The sequence below is a fragment of the Elaeis guineensis genome, chromosome 4 (assembly GCF_000442705.2).
Source record: "Elaeis guineensis isolate ETL-2024a chromosome 4, EG11, whole genome shotgun sequence".
In the NCBI taxonomy this organism is placed as follows: Eukaryota; Viridiplantae; Streptophyta; class Magnoliopsida; order Arecales; family Arecaceae; genus Elaeis; species Elaeis guineensis.
In genome coordinates, this window is record NC_025996.2 from 2,903,150 (window position 1) to 2,926,149 (window position 23,000).

Below are 23,000 nucleotides of genomic sequence, written 5' to 3' on the forward strand. Positions count from 1 at the left end.
TTTGGATGGCTATAAGCTGGAAAAGATATTATTGACACAGAATGTTGATTCATAATTTGAATGGCAATAAGCTGGCAAAGATATTTTTCACATGGAAGACTGATACCAATTACCAAATTAAGTGATAATAGAGGGTTAACAATACAAAAGCTAGGAATTTAATTTTATTTCAGTTTTTAAGGAGGAATTTCCTTTATTGGTCACCGGTCCTCCTAGCCTCTGGATAAAAAGATGGGCCTCTTTGCTGGACAATTTACTGGCTACATGTCAATGGCTGCCTGTTGCTTGCATTAAAATCAACAGGCATTTTGAGGGGAAGCTGTTCTTGTTGCACCTGCCACTGCTCCCTCAATCATTGCATGCAAGTTTAAGTTCAGTCAAAAGTCAATTCTGCCCACCAGACCTATAGGCAGATGTCTAGTTGATAGTTGAGACCTGATGCAATGGGCCAGACTAACTGAACATGATTGACTCAGGACAGAGCAAAACTGGTCCAGAAAACCTATACAGGCCTAAAGCAGATAAGTCTGACCAGACCAAGACATATTGGAGACGCCAACCAGATCAACTGGACAAGATCAGTCCACAAGAAGACTGATCCAAACATTTCAGACAAACACATCTAGTCAACAAGAACTGGAAATCTGTAATAAACACTTATTAGGAAATAGTTCAGAATGGCATGAAGATCAAAATATATGTCATACATATGTTGCTATTTTTGTTTCACAAAAAATGGGTGAATGTGATTGATAATGGCTCAATTCAGTTAATAAGATAAATATCATGCCATAATGTTTGAAATTTTGGTGTAACAAATCTATGATCTTTTGTATGTTTAACAAAATTGGAATCAGCAATTCAATTTTAAATTGAATAATTTACTGCCATATTGCTAGATGGCAACATATTAGCACAATAAAAGACACACACTGAGAGAACAGGTAGCTGGTAACTGCCACCCACCTTTCTATGCTTAGCAGTATATAGCATATTTATAAAATTAAAAGATCGACATATGATAAAATTTACAATTAAATGATCAATGATCAAAATTCTTTAAGCAAATCAAAATATATCAGCCAATTATTTGCTTCATACACATCTTAGAGATAAAAAGAAGCATAGAAGATTCTATCATGCATTGAATTTTGATTAAAATTTAATGAAATACACATTTTCTGTCACTTATTCTGCATTTATGATTCCATAAGCATATGCATGTGTGTTTTAAATATGTAAGCATCTATCATATACATGAGCATATAATAAAGAAGCATGCCTGCATGTCTCCAATCAAAACTGACAAACTTTACCCAACTATTAAAGAAGCATGCCAGCATAACTGTAACCAAAAAGCTGTACCTTAAAAATTTGAATGCCATATCTAGCTATGCAGACGCATTAAAAATGGCATGTGCCAAGGGAGGAAGAAAAATAGAATTACAAGTCCAGGAAACTATTAGATAAGCTAATTTGTGGTTTGCATGAAAAAAACCATGGGGCTATATTCTTTATCACAGAACTTAAACTGCAGATTATTTGATTGGAGAAGTTATTTTTTAAGCAAATAATCTAATCACATGATGGTAAGAAGTTTACCAATGTCCTTCTATTCCTTTGCCAATGCTCTAATTGTTCCTGTTGTGTGCGCTTTGGTAAAGAAGGACTTCGTAAAGAAGCACTATAGCTCTTTCCTAATGTAATATCCTTTTCTTGTAAATCTGGAAAGTTACTGCAATCTAAAGGTTTACATAATCCGAAATCGGACAACTTCAGGTGACCATATCTATCAAGTAACAGATTATCAGGCTTGATATCCCTGAATCACACAAAAGAAAAGGTTACCATTTCCCGAAAAGTTAAAAGGGCAATGAAGACTCCAAAGCATATTCATTGCAATTTAAGCAAACCTGTGAATGTAGTTGTGTTTGTGGATAGATTCAATAGCAAGAACTGTCTCACCAATATAAAATCTAGCCTCATCCTCAGTGAGTGTATCCTTCCGCATAAGCAATGTCATCATGTCCCCACCAGGTAGGTACTCCATAATAAGATATAGGTATTCATTATCTTGGAAGGAAAAATAAAGTTTCACTATGCAATTGCTATCAACCTCTGCAAGGAGATTCCTTTCGGCTTTAACATGCTCGACCTGGACAAAATTTGATATGAAATTGTAAACAGGAACATTGAGAAATGATGCTCAAAATATGCCATACCTGGCCTCGACGTAGCATCTCTGATTTCTTAAGCTTCTTCATTGCATATACATTACCAGTTGTCTTCTCCCTACAAACCCTGACCTGCACTACAAAGTTCATATAAGATCAAAATATTAATATGAGTCAAAAGGGATGACTGATTATGAAGATATGACAAAATGAAAGAATGAACTGTTGCAGAAAGCTCATGCAGGCTTCTGGGCTTGGATATGCAGCAGTATTGACATTGGTTTCATTTTCGCATGAGTGTTGAGCTTCATAAAAGGAAGACTCTTTTAAAAGGAAATTATACCAATACAAGTCAGATCAATTAATTTCCTTTAACATCCAAAACTCGCGGACAATACAGGGTATGGTTTATCGCCGCTGGTTATGTAATCATGTGCTATGACATCAGCCACAGTGGCACTTTACACACTGCATAATAGTAAGTACATTCACCTAACAGCATCTAGTACATCATGCATTAAGGTATACACAAGCAGAAAATATTCAAATATAGAAAAAGAATCAATCTTTACAACGGAAGAAAAAGTCATATAGCATAAAGATACTAATAAACACATACTTAATGGTTATACTGAATTCAAAGGTAAATATTTGTGCTGATATTGATGTCTGTGGGAAGAAAGAAAACAAAATGCACTGAAAACATGTAAATATGTAAACAGAGGACAACACTGAGGCACAGAACCATGGGTAAAATAGTTATAAAGGATGTAGCCATTTGGTAAACTGTCCCCCTCATGTCACAATAGCACATGCATGATGTGCATATTCAAGTTTATCCACACATGATACACACAATTGGAAGGGTGGGGGTAGACACTAGAGCTAAGTAAGAAAATCAAATGATGCATGGTAGGATTTTTTTTTTTTAAAAAAAAGATACAAACAACAGCAGCACCCTAGGAAGATATAAAGTGAATTAACTAAAAGTGTAGATAACATTCTACTTATTCTATCTGGAATATTTTTCTAAATAAGATACAAACAGATAAAAACCACAACCTTCAGCCCAATGCTCTAACATATATGGCACAATTCTCTTACTTGAGTACGGCATGTTAGCACAGGCACGCATGTTTGTGCAAGTGCCAACATGTTAGCATTCTGATCATGTTTATAGAAGTAACAAACATAAATTATTAACAGTCCATCAACATCATGTTTGTGGAACTATACTCACATGAGGAACTAAAATCCACATAACTAAGAGATGATACTATAGAAAACCATCAAATATTTCACAAGTACGTCAAGGATAACATACAAATCCCACCTTCCTCCTCACATATGTTTTCATTTGCATGAATTCTGGATATGACATATACAGTAAATTGGATTAAAATAGCCACTTTCTTTCAACCTTACAATGATTTATGCTACAATTTTGTGAACGAGGCTCAAATATATATATTTGAAAGAAAAAGAAATCTTACAAAGAAAACCAGACTCCAATCTTGTTTCCTCATAGACTAATCCTTCTAACATACTAATTAAATTTACACTTGGCTTTTATCAACTACTAGTTATAAGATGAAATGTTACAAAAGTATGTCAGAAGCAAGAGAGAGTTTGATGAATTTCTAAGACAACAAAAGTTAAACAAAAAATCTGATAGACATGATCAGATCTCATATAAGCTCTAAAGCAATATACCTCACCAAAAGCACCTTTTCCAATCATTGTCAGTAGTTCAAAATCATCAACTCCCATTTTGTGCCTCTGAAGGCGCATGTATTCTGTCTCCTTTTTCTCCAAATGTTTTAGGATATTGTTGTGCTCTTCTTCAGAGAGATCGCATCTGCTAGCTTCTTCTCCAAATTGTAACGTCTGATGAAATAGTATGTTTAGTTAGTTAGCTCATATCAGCAAGAATATTTTAATCAGCATATGATTAATTAAGATTAGTGTGTAATATCTGCTCTTACTTCTCATAGCATTTACAAACAGTATGATATTGTCAAACTAAATTCAAGCTGCCAAATGATTATGTATAAAATCCTAATTTTCAATAATGAAATATTATTTTTCTGGGAAGAAAAAAACACTTCACCATCCACATAGATATCAGCAGCTATCTAAACCATCTCAAGCCAACTAAATGGCTTCTACCCCAGAATTAAATGTCTATGGACCTGGCTCTAGGAAAACTGCTGAATCTTTACACTATTATTACGTTCTATTGTTTTCTATTCAACTATGGATATGTGATCATAGAATACATATGACATTGAATAAAAAATTTTATAGGATAGCTGCACAACCAATTATGCTTTATAGTATAGAATGTTGGGTGGTTAGAAAACAATATGCACACAAGACAAGTTTTGACAAAATGAGAATGGTGTGATAGATGTGTGGTAATACAAGAAACAATAGAATAAGAAATGAAGTCATTTATAAAAAAATATAGATAGTACCAAATAAGGATAGATTGACAGAAAGATGACTTAGATTATTTGGACATATATAACATAGGCCAAGAGATGCATCAATATGAAAGTGTGATTCGATACATGTAAAGGAAAAGAGGGTAGTGGTAGATTGAAAATCGCATGGAATGAAGTAGTAAGGAAGGGCTTGATAACTCAATATCTCTCAAAAATATGATCCTAAACCATGTGGAATGGAGGAAAAGGATTCATATAGCCGATCTCCAACTAGTTTTAGACTAAGGCTTAGTTGAGTTGAGTTGAGAATTTACTTCAAGAAAAAATAGCAACTTACTAAGTTGGAGGAAATGTAATGTGTTGATACTTATAATAAAATAATACATATTATTTGACTTTTTATTTTATTTATTTCTAGATTATTTTCTACCTTTACCTTAAAAAATAACCTTTAAAATTTTTTTCCTACAATTTACCAACATAAAATGGTGGCGGCTGTGGGGGCTGATAGTAAAGAGCCAAATGAATTATAAATTCATCTTTCATGAAAGTTAGGAATATTAATCTGACCATGACATCTTTTTCAAAATGCAGCATACTCGTCTAATCAATCTTTTACAATTATGAATGCCCAAATGGGAGCCTTTACAATCAATTTGGTGAACCAAAGTGCTCTTTTTTTAATCAAAGAAAGATTGCCATCAAACTTTTTGAAGCAACTCCTAGTTGTTCCATAGATTCCAGAACAGTACTTTGTTGTTTGCAATTGAAAGTAAATAATAACTACACAAGGTTGCTCTAAAGTTTATAGATTTCCAAATAATACTTCTCGGATTTCTGGGGCAATTGCAGGTTTGCAAAGAAGAGAACCAGATTTATTCAGACATTGATGGGATCAAAACCTAGCTTATGGGGTAGGTTTCTGTCGGTTCCCAATCAACATAGATATATGGTCCATAATCATAAGCAGATGCCATGTTGATGCTCATCTAAGCCAGCACTCTGGCAATTTAATTGCCTTCCTTTTTTCCAACTCTTGAGCGTTCTCTTTCCCCCATAATTCCAACATGACTTCAGTTAACATACTACCTGATATATATTACATCATGACATCATTCCTTGGTCTAAATAACTCCCAAGAAGAACACGTACACGAGCATAAAAATGTTTTTATATATGCTGACACAAATTTTCTTTTTTAAAATTAAGCCTTATGCTTTAAAATAAATGTATTAATAAAACTGTTCTGATCATCATTTTTGTTTAATTTGCAATTTGTAATTCCCCGACAATCATGGAACACTCAATATCCATGAGATAGATAAATAAAAGGAAAGGTCATATAATTATTTACATTGCTTTCAAAATAATAGACTGAACAACATTTATAGTCTTAGAAGCCATACCGCTCTTTACGCTCCTGCAGGTTCTTCATCTGCTCTTTGTAATGATTTTCTATATATTGCTTAGCAGCAGCAACTCTCTGCTTGGTAGCATTTGAAGGTGATTCATCACTCTCTTCCTTTCCATCGGTTGTTGTCGCTTCTTTCTTCTTGGTTGCAGATTTATCTCTAGGCTGAAACTTATGAAACCAACTCCTTGCTGAATCCATCAGGCCTCACAAGAAAATAAACTCAGATTTATAACAGCTTTAGAAAACCAAGATTTCCATAAACATCAGAACTATGCTCTGCGGCAGTGCAATAACCAATGCGAATCCGATAGTAGTAAATTACTATGACAATTCTGTTTTATCCGGCAAGCCCAAGCTACACGAACAAGAAACTCTAGGCATGGAGTATTTACAGAACAAAGAATCTAAATTCCAATGACAATCTTGCAATCTTGGTTCCTCTCTTTATTCCCAACTACCAAGCACAACCCAATTCAGTTTTCAGGAACAGAAAATAGGATCTTGATCTGTCAAGCCATCGAACCTCAACTTCCCTTCTGAAAACTTCCGTGCCTGGTGAATCAAGGCTTTGAATTTTGCAAACCAGAAATGCTACAAATATTCAATCCCAATGTCAGAAGTCAGACCGGTTCCTGAACCAGAAAGCTTTAAATCTTGAAGCAAATCAAAAGCCAACGCTACGGGCAACACCAATTCAACAGAGCAAAACCGCTTCGAAACGCGAAGCACAATCCCTTCAAGAAATCAAATACCATTAACCCAATCCAATGAGCATCCGAACCGACACGCTATCCCGATAAATTCAACTAATCCATCTCACCAAACGCAACAAACCAACCAAAATCACCGGCAGCACCAGATCAAATATCGGAAGAAAGGGGAAAAAACGAAAAAGAAACCGATACAATATCACAAATCCGAACAAGCAAGGAGACGGGAGACAAGATATAGCCTAAATTTGGAGAATTCTTGGGAGGTGAAAAAATAGAAAAGGAAGCTTTTGGAGAAATCCCTCCAAGATCGGAGGGGGATTCGGGTCACCGCAAGAATGGGAGAGGGAAGAAGGAGAGTATCGATCCTAATAAGCAAACCCTAGAAACGGGGCGCAGAGACTCCTCGGAGAGCGCCATTCCCGCTTTAATCGAAACCAACGGCCACTGGCCCCAGTCCGTGGCAGCCGGAACCCCTTTCTTTAAAAATTCTTAAAATAAAATAAATATAAACCTTTTATAAAATTCTTATCCCCAGCCCAAGGTTTAAATTCAAAAACAAGACCGCCTGCAAGGGCGTACCGTCTTACCGCACGATCTGCAATGATAACCGTAACGTCATAACGGTTTCTTGCAGATATTAATAACGAAACAACAAATAACGGCTAACTTTATTTACGGCTATCATACGACGGGAAGAATGGGTGACATTTAATAATGATACTTTTCTATGAAATATGTAATAATTTTTAAAAATCAATTTTTACAGGCCAACTTTTGGAATACATAATAAATCTTTTACCAGGTAAGTCCAGAACAATAATTACTTTATATTACAGCATTAATATATGATTATTATTATAATAATAAATATTTAATATTAATTTATTTAAATTTTATAAATTACATCAAATAATTGTTGTTGGAGTTTCGTACTTTATTTTAGAGCTCTATTTTAATAAAATGATGTTGTTAGTGAAAAATATTTTCAAAATATACAGTTGAGTTTAGATATGAAATGAAAGATAATCGTTCTTCACACACAGGATGCACGGATGGATTATCGTAATGTTGATATTCTCAAATAACGGCTAATTATAATATCATCATTTTATTAATATGACATTATTAATTGATACTTTTGTTTAAACACTTTAATAAATTTATTTGGAAATGAAATAAAAATTGTTATAGCACCATCATCTCATTTATTATCATAGATAATGACAAAAAATAATTTTTTAAATAAATTATTCATGACCACACAATTTTGAATCTAAGCCCTTTCACTTAGACAGCTAAGCTAATAATCATTGATACAAACCTCCACCTCTTATAGCTTTCATCACTTGAAATTGTGCTCTTTGTCTCATCCATACGAGGCCGATGAATGTGTCACATCCTTTACGAGAGAATATCTTACCATACAATATTTGTATAAGCAAAATTATTTGCTTATATGATTTGCATATTGGATAAAAAATTATATTTTTATAGTGACCTCAGGATATTTGAGTTATTTAAAAATTATTTTTATTTTTAGTTATATGAATCCATTATAATGGTTGTTATCTTAAATCATGCTTGAAGTTTAGACAGCTAACAAGTCAATATGAGGTTTGGGAAAAAGAGAAACAGGGTGTAACATAACAAACATCATCATGTTTTAACAATCATTATAATAGGAATTACTTCAACATCATACAATTATAATGACCACCATATAACTAGATTAATAACTACTATCTGGCACTGTTACGATTGAGCTAAAAAATAAGCTTTCAAGATTCAAACCTCTATGTGTCACGCCCCGAATCCAACACCCGGGTCGGATACGTGATGGCCGCACACTCCTTAGAGCAAGTCCTAAAGAATATGCAAGGCCAAATTAAATCATTACAACCTTATCAACCATAATATTTAATTTCAATAATAATTATAAAACTTACATAATTACAATTAACATTCCTTCAATCCTCTGATCAGGTATCAATGGTACTCTATCTATGCATCCGCTCACTCACAAATCCATACCATAGCCAACCATGGACATTTTGTAACTCTGAGAAGAAAAAAGAAAATGAAGGGGTGTGAGCTTTACAGCCCAGTAAGAATTTTCATATCTCACCAATATAATAATATAATCTAAAAATAATGATAGACAATAATACGTAAAAGTCGATGTTCACTGTCTAGAATACTGCAAACATTTATAGATTATCTGTTTTATCAAAAGAGATGCATCATCATATGTTAAATAAGTGAAACAATTTTATTCAACGATTGTTTCATGTCTTATCTTTCTATTTTCTTCTATTATCACATCATCTTTATCCTTTCTTTTTGGCTTTGGCTTTGGCTTTGGCTTTGGCTTTGGACTATCAGGATCATGCGACGATCTTTTATTCGGATCGATTTCTGTGATCTTCCTCGGATTGAAATATTCATGATCTTTCTCGGATCAAAGTGGCCATGATCTTTCTCGGATCAAATCATTCATGATCTTTCTCGGATCAGATTCTTCATGATCTTTCTCGGATCATATTCTTCCACATATAAGCCTGTGGGGGCTGTCCCAGGTATAAGCTCCTGGCAAGCTATTCCACATGACAAGGCCAGTCCAAACCATATTTCTCTTTCTTTTCCTTTTCATGAAATTAAAATATTTGACTTCATTAATCAATTCATCTTTTGCAGTGAAATAAATATGTCATACACATAATCATGCCATCAATCGCTGATACATATGTATTGATATAGCATACTTATGCTCAAAATTATATAAATAAATAACAATGTCTCAGATATAACAAATTCATCGATCTCAAATCCAACGATGCAAAATCAATGAAATAAAACCAATGATAAAATAACATATATAATGATGATCATGTACAGAGATTCTTACCTTTACCGGTGACTGATCCAAGCACAGAAATCAATGTTCTTCTTTGATTTATAAATTTTTCTAATAAGATATTCCACTCGATATCTTATGCAGACAATCGTATCTCTTCATGACCCTGATCAAATATAAAAATCATATATAGAGAAAATTACCGATAATTGATCCTAATAACACAGATCGAGGACCTCTCTTAGGATTAATCAAAATTAGGATTTATCTAAGTATCTAGATCCTCCACTGATCCATAAGACTTCTAGAGAGAGAAAATCCATGAAGAGAGAGAAAATTATAGAGAGAGAAAGTAGAGAGAGAAAGTGGAGAGAAAAATCTTCATATTCTTTCGATGAGGCAATCATGGTTAAGATCATCAGAGGTCCTATCAGGGTGACTTAACATAAATCAAGTGTTACAAATTTCAAATAAAATCGGACTGGGATCAGATCTACCGCACGAATTTCGGAGCAATCTCAGATCATCATATTTTTATTTCAAATTTATATTAGGATCCGTGATGCAGTCAGAGAGAGTAGAAAGATTCTAGAGAGATAAAATTCACAAAAAGAGAGAAAGATCTAGAGAGAGAAAATAGAGAGAGATCTAGAGAGAGAAACTGGAGAGAGAAGGTAGAGAGAGGAGAGAGAAAATTTTTCTCTCTTCTTCTTCTTCTTCTTATTTTTTCTTTTCTCTTTTTTCTTTTCTTTTTCTTTTCTTTTTCTTCTTCTTCTTTTCTTTTTCTTTTTCTTTTCCTTCTTCTTCTTCCTTCTTCTTTTCTTTTCTTCCCGCAGGCTTGTTTTTGACCGTAACAGGGGATCTTTGATCCCCTCATTGGTTGGCCGGCCGGCAGCGCAGCCGGTGCGGAGATGGTCGGCAGCCAAAAGAGAGGTGATTCGGCGGCAAGAGGCGGCCAAACCGGTGGTCGGCGGTGACCACCGGCGACAGAAAACGGTAAAAAGAAGGATTTCTTTCGCAACAAAATCCGGCGACTCCGGTCGCCGGCGAGCGTGCACATCGGCACGGGAAGGAAGGGGAAGGAGAGAGGAAGGGGAGGAGGCTTACCTCCATCGCCGGCGAAGCTTTTCCGACGAGAAATTGGACGGCACAGGGACGGTCTTCCGCGGTGGATTTTTCGGCGATTGCCGCCGATTGATCTTAGAATTTTCGATGGAAAGGAGAGAGGAGGGATCTCCTCCTTAAATAGAGTCGGAGGGAGCTTGTCTCCGACTCCGATTGGGAGCCATTGAACGGAGGAAGAAGACTCCCTTTGGGAGTCTTCTCCCCTGCTTCTTTCTTTTTTTTTTTGGTTTGGGCTGTGGCTGATTTTGGGCCGGGGTGTTACACTATGCTATTCAGCGAGCAAAAAAAAGGAATTGTGATACAATTAGACAATTGAATGACATTGCCTATTTTTATTATTGTCTATTATTTTTTTGTTATAATGACTATTACATGTATCCTTGTTGAGGTTTATAAACCCAACAAATAATGGCGGTAAGTTCTATTAAAACAATAAATTCGGATTCTTGAAGAAAGGTGTGCTTGAATGGTTAGTATTCTAAATGAGTTTTCTAAGAACTAGTATTATAAGGATCTGAGAATTTTTTTGTGTGCAATAACCGATTCCAAGCATATTCCAGAAATAAGTCAAACACTCAAAGCCTCACCTTTCTTCATGATGTGTCCCTTGATTAGGTTTAGCTTAATATTAGGCTCACCTAGGTTTGTTCGACTAGAAACAAAAGCCCAATTTTCAATTAGCAAGCCAACATAGTACCTCTTGACTCAAAGTAGCTAGACTTGTTCAATTAGAAAATGAACCAGACTGAACTTGGCTGAGCTTTGCCATGGAACCAGTTCATGTTATACCATGAGTCATTCACTAGACCTACATAGGATTCCACATGCAATAAATACACCAGAGGACGCCATGTTTTATAGTTCTAGCCTACTTCAATTGCTTATCCCCTGGTCCACCAATAACAACAACGTCCATATTAAGAGCCCTTTCATGCCCATTTGCCAATTGTTAAATCATTTATATATTATGGTGGAATCATTGTAGTTTAATTAGTCCTCCAGGAGATCTCAAGGACAAGCACTTGCTCATGTGCCATGCATTCCAGCAATATAGTTCCCTCCCTTTGATTATTCCCATATCATCAACCACCCTCGCTGTCCACCTATTTTTCATTGGTTTCATGGAGAAACAGAGGTCTTTCAGCCTGGTTCTCTCTCATTTTCTCCTCAATCTTCTCTTCAACTCCCCTCTTCTCATGAGTCCTGCCCAGCCATTGCCCATATTTGATGATCCAAAAGCCAATGCCAGCCAAATCCAAACCTACATTGTTCACCTACAAAGGCCTCCAGGCATCAGATTCTTTCACAACAGTGACTGGGAGAACTGGCACAAGTCCTTCTTGCCAAACATCACCTTAGACTCCGGCAAGCCTCGGTTGGTCTACTCGTACCGTGATGCGATTGATGGATTTGCTGCAAAGCTCACAGCTGATGAAGTGTTGGCAATGGAATCGATTGATGGATTTTTGCATGCGCAGCTTGATGAGAAACTCCCACTAGCAACAACCTACACACCTAGCTTCTTAGGCCTGAGCCAGTGGGATGGTCTTTGGTTTGAGTCTATCTATGGCAATGGAGTCATTGTTGGGGTGATAGACAATGGGATTGCTCCTAACCATCCTTCCTTCAGTGATGGATCAATGTTGCCTCCTCCAGCGAAGTGGAATGGGACCTGTGATTTCCTCGGCAAGTCGTTTTGCAGCAACAAGATCATTGGTGCAATGGCCTTTCATGGTGGGCACAAGCCATTGTTGATCGATGACTCCGATAACGGCCATGGAACACATGTGGCAGCTATAGCAGCAGGAAGCTTTGTTGGTGATGCAAAAGTTCTAGGCAGTGCTTATGGCCGGGCTACCGGGATTGCCCCTAGGGCTCACTTGGCTATCTACAAGGTGTGTTGGGGAGATGGTTGCCATGCTAGCGATGTACTGGCCGGCATAGACCAAGCCATCAAAGATGGCGTCGATGTGCTATCGATCTCCATTGCTCGTGATCATGCCGCGCCATTGATGAATGATACCATTGCCATCGGCTCGCTTGCAGCAATCAGGAAGGGTATCCTTACTTGCCTACCTGCTGGCAATTTTGGTCCCTATAAAAGCCTAATCTTTAATGATGCCCCATGGAGTTTGACGGTCGGAGCGAGCTCCATCGATAGAAAGATAAGGGCAACTGTAAAGCTTGGAAATGGAGTTGAATTGAATGGAGAATCTGGCTATCAACCAAGCGCTACTAATTCCACAATCTTATCCATCATATTCCCTGGATATAAAAGTCATGGTGGTCGCTATGGTTGCAAAAGTGGCTCATTTGATGGTATTGACGTCAGAGGGAAAATTGTGTTGTGTGTTGGTGGAGATATTGAGAATGTCTACAAGGGTAGGTTAGTTAAGAAGGCAGGAGGAGCAGCCATGATAGTCTTGAATCCATTTGAGCTGGGGTCTACTACCTTTGCCGAAGTTCATGTCCTTCCAGTAGCTCATGTGAGCTATTCCAATGCTCTTAAAATCATATCTTACTTAGAATCTACTTCTACTCCTACTGCAAAAATCACATACAACGGCATGCAATTTGGAGCCCGACCTTCTCCAGCGGTCGCCTCGTTTTCTTCGAGAGGCCCAAGCTTGATGAATGGCGGCATTCTGAAGCCGGATATAATTGCACCGGGTGTGAACATTCTATCAGCATGGCCAACTGATGTTGGATCTGATCCTAATGGTTCATCAACACTGGACTTCAACTTCTTGAGTGGCACATCGGTGGCCACGGCTCATCTCTCTGGAGTTGCAGCTCTACTCAAAAGTACTCACCCTCATTGGTCACCGGCTGCAATCAAGTCAGCAATCATGACAACAGCTGATAAGCTAGACCGCAGCGGTGGGCCAATTGCCGATGAGTATGATGGTAGTGTTGCTAGCCTATTTGCCATGGGAGCAGGACTAGTGAATCCTCCATTAGCTAATAATCCAGGTCTAATTTACGACCTTCGTCCTGGTGACTACACCCCTTATCTCTGTGGCATGGGGTACACAGACAAGCAAGTTACGGCGATCACTCGTCGTCGAGTTCAGTGTTCAAAAATTGCTAATATTGATGCAGAACAACTGAACTATCCTTCAATATCTGCCACCATAGGGCCCAACATAAGGAAAAATATTACAAGGCAGTTGACAAATGTTGGGGAGGCCAAATCAGTTTACACACTGCGGATTGAAGAACCAAAGGGGGCGTGGATGGATGTTCACCCATACGAACTCCATTTTTCCAAACGACATCAAAAGAAAAGGTACTATGTTGAACTTAGAACCAAGGGAGTGCCTCTAGGCAAAGGAGAGGTCTCGGAAGGGCAATTAATATGGATTTCTAACAATCATGTTGTGAGGAGCCCTGTATCCGTTACCTTCACTTGAATGTCTATGCTACGTTATAAGTAGTAGTCATCTTGATACATCACATAACCACTACTGACTAATACAGCCTTTCCAATATTTAATTTGTTGACCATTACACCCCAAATATGTGTTGGCGCGCTGTTAGATATTAGTTATTTGTCATTATAGATTTGAACTATTTACTAATTCCAAAGTAATCTTTGTAGTTTTATATATAAAGATCTTTGATCACTTGATTAAATAAGCCCTTGTGTGGAACTGGTGAATTAATAATTTATGCGGTTCATGGTCAAGGATAATTTTGAATCGGTATGTTAAATAGAAATGCAGAGTTTCCCTATATATATATATTCATGTATGTGAAAGGTATGCCACGGAATTGTTGAGTATTGCCTCAAATTCCTATTTATGACTGGTTTAGATTTATTTATTTATTGAGAGAGAAGTTTACAGGGTTAGATTTATGGAAATCATTTGTTGAGAGCTCCAATACATGGAATTGTATTACGTGTCCAACAAGAAAAGGTTTAGACTTGGAATTTCATAAATATGAATCGCAGATTACAGGGGAGGTTTGTGAGAGAGATCTGCAAGGGGAGTGTGAGAGTTTCACAGGTTTGTAGAGAGGTGAGGAAGAGAGGGACACTAGGAGCAAGGAAAGGAATATTGCTTGAGGTCTTGGGTTTTAGGATTGTCCTCTGCTCTTCATAATTTTCTTTACCAACAGTAAATCATCTCCTCTCTCATGGATTGCTAGGTAGGGAATGGCCAGACCATGATCATAAATATTTTACTTCTTTCCTATGCGACTTATTTTATTGGATCTTGGTGCGGGTATACTTTTGACATGATAAATGCAACTAAAGATGAAGTGATGGCGGATATTTTGAATAACTCTCAAAACTTTAGAGGTGCTGAAATGGGTAGCTCTTGTAAAGCATGGTAATATGCTGATTACTTGAGCTAAGTTATGATGGCTGCAACATGCCAACCAAGTGGATTTGGCAAATAGAATTAATGGAGCCAGGCATTAGATTTGGATGTGTCTCTTGCATGCTTCCTGGAATGGCAAACTCTTTTAGCGATATGATAAAACCAGCTATTGGATACCAGGTGACTCTTGGCTTAAGTGGTAACAAAATATGATGAAATATAACTTTTAAAAAATAGGATCTTGGAGTGGGACGCAAAGAATTATTAGGTGCAGAGCTTGTTTAGAGAGTGTTAGATTGGATTTAAGAGGTTAATATTGACTAAAATGTGAAAGAGAAGATTGTTGAGGATCACATATGAGATTAATTATACATGGAATAATTAGTAAGGATAGAAGAATTTATATAGATAATTGAGCCCGAATATTAGTTAGTCAGATTGCGTTGGAATAATTAGTAGGTCTATTCTTGACTTTGTAAACTCAATTCTTTCCTGATAACCGGGGCAAAGCTTCTCTGCCTCCTGTATACTTTCGATGGGAGGAAAAAAAAAAGGTATAATCTTTAGAAGTCAAAGTATTTCAAGGATCCGGAAGATATAAATATTTAATCCAACCCTTCGCTCCACTAGCTTCTTCATTGAAGTTAGATACACTAAACATGATCCTATAATTAGAAAAAAATATTAGAGCCAGGAAACTTCTTTGAGAACTATTACATTGGATCCCAAGGGATCCAAGGCGGTGATGCGCCGTGTTACTATTCGTTTCCTTGTCCTTACCATTGATTCAGATCGAGACATCCAATCTGCCCATTATGAAGAACACTCATCAATGATTTGTCTCAGACTCACTGGGACAGACACATCCCTTCCCACTTCTACGTAATTTCCTTTATTTGGATCTAGGATGCCCATATGTTCTACGTGCAGAGTGTCCTCCCTCTCTCTGCCTTCTCAACGCTCCATCGGATCCTGATGGAGAAAAGCAAGTCTATCTTCTTTACCTTCGCCTTCCTCTTCTTCTCTTCTTCTGGACCTTCTCCTCTCATCACTCTCGGCCAGCTCTTGCCCATCGTCGATGACCAAGGAGGCAACGTTAGCAGGATCCAAACCTACGTCATTCATGTACAAAGGCCGGTGGAAACCAAGCTCCTCAGCGATGTGGACAGGGAAAATTGGCACAAATCCTTCTTGCCAAACACCACTCTGGACACCGGCGAGCCACGGTTGGTCTACTCCTACCGCAAAGTTATCAGTGGATTCGCTGCAAGGCTAACCCATGACGAAGTGATGGCCATGGCATCCATCGATGGATTCTTGCATGCTCACCGGGATGAGAGGCTTCCACTCCTTACCACCTACACACCTTCCTTCTTGGGTCTCAGCGAGCGAGACGGTATTTGGTACACCAGTTGCTTCGGCAAGGGTGCATCATTGGCGTGCTCGACACCGGGATCGCTCCCACCCACCCATCTTTCGATGACAAGGGAATGCCGTCCCCGCCGCGCGAATGGCGGGCCACTGCGATTTCCGCCAGCCCCTCTGCAACAACAAGCTCGTCGGCGCGCTGCGTTCCGAGGTGGTAGGCCGATTCCGGTCGAAATCGATGACAATGGACACGGGACTCACGTTGCCGGCGTCGCCGCGGGAAGCTTCGTCGATGGCGCCGCCGTCCTCGGCAATGCCAATGGCACGTCAGCTGGGATGGCTCCTAAAGCTCACCTGGCTATCTACAAGGTGTGCTCCAAAGATGGCTGCGATGACAGTAATATACTAGCAGGTATAGACCAGGCCATCCATGATGAAGTCGACGTGCTCTCCATCTCCATTGGCTCTCGGCCTCGATCATCCATTATTGGCTCTCAGCCTAGACCTTTCTATGAGGACAGTGTGGCCATTGGCTCGTATGCGGCGACGAGGCATCGAATCCTGGCATGCGTTGCTGCGGGCAATGACGGGCCGTACGAAGGCAAGGTGGTGAGCGATGCCCCATGGATTCTGACGGTCGGAGCGAGCTCCACCGATAGAAGAATAAGGGCGACCGTGAGGCTTGGCAATGGAACGGAGCTCGATGGAGAGTCCGCCTACCAGCCAAGCTCGTTCAATTCAACCCTGTTATCAATTGCATTCCCTGGATACAATGATCGGGGTGGGCGTAGAGGTTGTGGAAATGACTCGTTCGGTGGCATCGATGTGAAAGGAAAGATTGTGTTGTGCGAGACTGGATACAATGTTGGTAACATCGAGAAGGGTGAGTTTGTGAAGGAGGCTGGAGGGGCCGCCATGCTCATATTGAATCAAAGAGAACAAGGTTTCACAACATTTGCTGAAGCTCATGTCCTTCCAGCAGCACATGTGAGCTTCTCCGATGCACTCGTAATTGAATCTTATTTCAATTCATCCACAAATTCCACTCCCATGGCAACCATTATATTCAAAGGAACGCATTTGGATCCCGTCCATCACCTGCCGTTGCCTCCTTTTCTTCGAGAGGGCCGAGCCGAAACAACGGTGGCATCCTGAAGCCTGACATCATTGGGCCAGGTGTTAGCATTCTGGCAGCATGGCCTCCAAATGTTGAACCTAGTACCAAGTTAGCTCTTCAACATCTATGTTTAACTTTCTAAGTGGTACCTCCGTGGCCACACCACACCTCTCTGGGATTGCAGCACTGCTCAAGAACACACACCCACATTGGTCGCCTGCTGAAATTAAGTCGGCAATAATGACGACCGCCGATAGGCTAGACCGTGATCGGAAGCCGATCACCGATGAGTACAATGGCAGCGCTGCGAGCCTTTTTGCCATGGGTGCAGGACAAGTGAATGCATCGACAGCCAATGATCCAGGCCTTGTCTATGAGCTTCATTCACATCAGTACATTCGTTACCTTTGTGGGTTGGGGTACACAGAGCAACAAATTATGGTTATCACCCAGCATCGGATTAAGTGTTCGAATAACCATGATATCAGGGTCGAACGATTGAACTATCCTTCGATATCAGTATCCCTTGGATCCCCTGTAAGGAAGACCATTAGGAGGAAGGTGAAAAATGTAGGGGAGGACAATGCAATTTACTTTGCTGAGATTGAAGAGCCAGCAGGAGTTAATGTGGAAGTATCTCCTTACAGACTTGAGTTTGATAGATTGTATGAGAGAAGGCATTTTTATGTCACACTAACTACCAATGGCACGACTCCAGACAAAGGTCAGGTGTCGGAAGGACGGCTATCGTGGGTTTCCAGCAAACACGTTGTGAGGAGTCCCATCTCTGTCGTCTTCAGCTAAAATTCCATACTTGGTTTCCATTCCTTGTTGTAACATGCACATTTTCCAATTTCTTGGGCAAGAAAATGAAATGAAAGTCAGATCATTATTTACTGAATTTTTTTGGTAATACTACTGGGGCTCGATCTTCTTCTTCTTCTTCTTCTTCTTTTATTTTTTTTATTTTTTAATATAAATGATTGATATAAATGCAACTCAAAAAATCAGAAAATAAAAGATCTTGCATGATCTGTAAACACACCTCACCTTGTGGTTAAGTTCAATCTCCAATGTGCTCTATGACGTAAGAAGCTACCTAATCTGCCGTTCTGTTCGTCTCCCGAAAGACATGCTGAATAGACATCATAACAAACAGATGGAAAAATATCTAGATATCACGGAGAAATAGATGGGCCTCCAATTATCTCGTGTCATCCCAGATCCAGCCGATAATGATTGTCAAGTCGTCCTTAATACAAATCCTCTCCATCCGTAGCTCCTGTGTGGCATAGAAAATGCTCACTCAGATGACTCGAAGCTCAGCTCCTGAGACCGATGGCTCAAATAGATATGAACCCCCAACTGCTAGCAACCTGATATCTGGATCCCGATGACAAAGCCGACATTATCCTGTCATCCCTGACACCATCATTAAAGTTGACCTCAACAAACCTCAAGGAAGGAGGCTTGTAGGAAATAAAAATGATCCTCGGATTTGCTGCAGGAGCAGCATAAGAATCCCAGGGCTCAGGGGCATCATAAGACGGACTGACAGCATCGAAATGGTAGTACTCCGCAACCAAATATAAAACTCTCTCCAACACCTGAGTGCAGGCACTATCTCGGTATCGAAGACTAGACTGTTCTTGGATGACCAAATTTGATAAACAACATACGTCATCCCCTCCTCCTCGGCATGTACGGGTCGACTCTCCAGCCATGCTCCGATGAATCATATCCAAGAAGGAGTCCAGTTAGGGGCGGGACTCGATCTTTGACATATGCTCTAACCAATGTGTTACAGAGAGAAGAAGTACAAGAAACAAAAAGATGAAAAAAAAATTCATAAAAATTTTATTGATTGATCGAAAATATTTCTTCTGCAAATTAAATCCTAAGCTGCATTGTATAGAAGCATTTTATAAAGTCCTACTAAAAATAGACAACTTGATCCCAAAACAAAAAAAAAACATATTGACAATATTCAACTAGGAAATATTGTTGCTGTTTGTTTCAGCTGATGTCGGAAGGTGGGTGACTGGGTCTTACGTAGTGGTGTTGGAGTGACTTGTAAAATAAAATCCAAATCAGAGATTTTCGCTTCAGTGAAGACTCTCTGATGCTCAAGTTAGGAATCAGAGAATAATAAAAGTAGCAACTGATTCTCTTAGAAGGATTACTTACCTAAGTCCTCGGGGTTTTAGCTATTTGTGCAAAATATGGCCCAATAACCGTGGGAACGTGCGGTTCTGAGATTGTCAAATTGTTGAGTTGTTGGACATGTTGTTAGTGAGCGAGATATTCTAGCCCCTATCTACTCCCGCGAGATATAGGGAATTGTTATATCCGAACTTATCCATTTGGGATGGATAGCTATTGCATGTGTCGAGAAACTGATAGATCGAGGTAATGAAGAAAGTTCACATGATCAAATAGACCGCACAGCAGATTGGATGCAAATAGCTAAACTCCACATACCTCAGCTCGATGTTGGGATTGGCAATCACGACGATAACTCGTTGTTTCGAGATATTCCTTGATAGCACACCGATCCAAGATATTCACGATACCATCATAACAGATATGTAGTTGAAAAATGCTCCCCGAGTTACAGAGCCATAATAAGTTTAGATCACATGGACTAATAAAAAATAAGTGTACGTTGTGAATAACCGAGGTTCGACTTCTTCTGTGCTTGGATCAAATTGTGATATTAAATCGAACGCAATTTTGCTGGACTTGACGAGACTCGAAGGCTTTATAGGTCCACACTCTAAACTCAAGCTCTCTACCCACGGTCCCTGCTACTCGCTTCATTTCTTATACTAACTTCTTCTTCTCCACACCTCCATCAGTTGTAGAAGCTGATCTACACCCGCCTCTCTTCTACTTTACTTTTTCCAGATCTCCTCCTCGTCACACTGTTTGGGACGTGATTTGTGGTAATGGAAATCACCTTGAAGCAAAATCTCAGTCCGAACTATCAAAATTTCCTTATAGGAAATGGCAATTAAGTTGCACAAAAGAAAGAAAAAGTAAAAAAGAAAAAAAAACTATAAGGAAGTATTGCAAGATCTGATGAGGATTTTGAATTATAATTATGGTGGCAAATCACTTCGGACAAATTGAAACCAGTATAAAATGACTTTGAAATAGCAATACGACCAAAAGATGCAACTCACTGTTCTCATTGGAAATGAACAAGGTATGTTTTGACAGCCATTCAGCAAGAAAATGATGAAAAACATTTACATCATATATCCAGACTTTTCAATTCCTGTCGCCTCAAAAAAGTAACATATTTTGTAAAAAAAATATTTGAGTATATAGAGGAATGCAATTCCACCAACATACCATCCGTTTTTTTTTTTTTCCATAAAAAAAGGACGACAACAAGCATTTGCATTCTGTTCCTTGACCTGTCTTCTCTCTCATTTAATGGAAGACTGCACGCAATGAACACTCCTGGGAACTCAAAATGCTGCCCAACCAGATGCGGTACTCTTTGCCGACCCGGACCCACTAGAAGGTAGGCTCCTCTGCAATCCAAAATGATCAGATCTCAAGAATGAGAACAGCAAAACATTAAAACATGGCATTTTTCTAATTAATGCTGTACATTCGTCAAGAAAACCACTCGAAGTGATGTTTCTTGGCAATTAGTGAGGGAAAAGAACACTTCACTTGGAACATTCCGTCGTGAAATTCTCTTCAAAGACTAAGTTTGCATGACTAAGCACTCAAGCAAACAGTGGACCAAAGGGGTGGGGAAGCGGAATACCCCTGGGTAATCAGGAAGCCACACCCAGATGTATTCCAAACTCTGTTAACGAACCAGTGAAGGTTATATGGATGTGTCAAAACCATATGGGACTTGGTCTTTTAGGTTCCAAATATCTGAGCTATTACCTCATAAAATGTACTCGCACGCCAGTTCATTATTTCTAAACAGGTTACAGTGCACTTTCACATGCATTCCACTAGGTTGCACAAATGAAAAAAACAGAACTTTGCAGACACATGCAGTGGATAGAAACATACCTCAATTGCAGAAAGATCTGCAAAAGGATCAGCAGGACGCCTTGCTGAATCTATGGGAGCCTTGATTCCAGCATTGTGACCTGAGGTCATCCTAGCAACTGCAGGGTCATTAGGTGGGGGTGGAAGAGGAGATCTGATCTTTCCGGTTCCACCAGGTGGTGGTGCAAGAAGTGTACTTGCTTTTTGTTTGCCAAAAGCCCCTCCTGATAGGCCAGCAGATGAAAGCATGCCACTTCCACTAGATGGCTTGTTCTTCACATTTATACGGATGGTTTCTCCTTCCTACAGTTAGAATCCCCCAAGAGTGGGAGAGAGAAAAAAAGAAACATGACTTGAGAAATATAGGAACAGGTAGATTATAGGCATTCTGTACAAATAATGGTAGATGACTGCAAGGGCAGCATAAAACCAACTCCATGGTTATGTTCAATAAAAGAAGATGAATGGAAGGGGAGGCTACAAAATCAGGCTGACAGGGAGCATGGATCTGGTATTGAAAACAGTCATACTGCTGTTGCAATCATGACTAAGAACACCATTAAAAAAATTTAAAAAAAAAAACAAAGAAAAGAGGATTTGTAAACAAAAATGACGATACATGCATAAATAAGAATGGAACCAACAGAAATTGCAAAACAAAAACATATCCATGTTTATGACAAAGTTTGAATTTAGTTTCTGGAGAAGCTATTCAGATTTTTTTCTGTGGCTACTGGCTGGATGCAGCAAATCTTCTTTCAAATGCTTATTTCAAGATACTGACAAACATTTCATCATAGGACAAGAAATATGCCATCATCCAATCATGTCTCATTCAAAGAAAAAGGAAAAAAACTGAATAATATATTGATGCTCACTGCACTAAATAATAAATTCCAAATACGATTAAATGAAAAAAATAATAACTTCATGACATGATGCCGGGTCTCATATAAATAAGCTATATCTATCAGTAGATATGCATAGATTAGCATTTTTCATTTGATTTAGTTCTTCGCTTGTAGAGATGGTTGGCCAAAAAAGAGTAATTCACTCCATCATGAGTACTATTTAAGGGTCTAGTTAAAATAACTCAACTATGAAGATACCAATGAATAAGGTATGAATGGTTGAGCCAGTTTTCTGATTAGTAGGTAAAGAATGGGCCGTACCAAATAAATGCAAAGAAGGGGCTATACAAATAAATGCAAATATAGGGTAATATTACATAAAATAATTAGTAGGCAATGTATTGGAGGTAGCACAAGAGTTGGACCGATTGAGGAAAAAATGATGGATTGAGAGAGATGTCGTGAGCAAGTGCAACAAAGATCAAAGGAGGCCATTATAAGGAATTATGCATGAAACTAAGAAAAAAGAGAGCAAGACCTGACAGCAGCATGGATGGAATTTGTGAGAATGGATTTACAAAGGCTT

The 23,000-nt window shown here is 38.8% G+C and overlaps 2 protein-coding genes and 1 pseudogene across 2 annotated transcripts in view; 2 read left to right on the plus strand and 1 right to left on the minus strand.

Moving 5' to 3' along the window:
- Nucleotides 1–23,000, minus strand: part of LOC105033607 (uncharacterized) — a 34,879-nt gene that overhangs the window by 7,112 nt on the left and 4,767 nt on the right. The window contains 7 exon segments of the mRNA XM_073255310.1: nucleotides 1,603–1,822; nucleotides 1,914–2,155; nucleotides 2,223–2,306; nucleotides 3,888–4,027; nucleotides 4,030–4,061; nucleotides 6,028–6,254; nucleotides 21,585–21,866. Of these exon segments, the coding sequence (XP_073111411.1) occupies nucleotides 1,603–1,822; nucleotides 1,914–2,155; nucleotides 2,223–2,306; nucleotides 3,888–4,027; nucleotides 4,030–4,061; nucleotides 6,028–6,254; nucleotides 21,585–21,866 (1,227 nt within the window).
- On the plus strand, nucleotides 11,882–14,141 carry LOC140856841 (subtilisin-like protease 4). Its single transcript, XM_073255053.1, has one exon. It carries the CDS (start codon nucleotides 11,924–11,926, stop codon nucleotides 14,138–14,140), a length of 2,217 nt encoding a protein of 738 aa, XP_073111154.1. The 5' UTR covers nucleotides 11,882–11,923; the 3' UTR covers nucleotide 14,141.
- LOC140856842 (subtilisin-like protease 4) lies at nucleotides 15,999–18,420 on the plus strand (annotated as a pseudogene).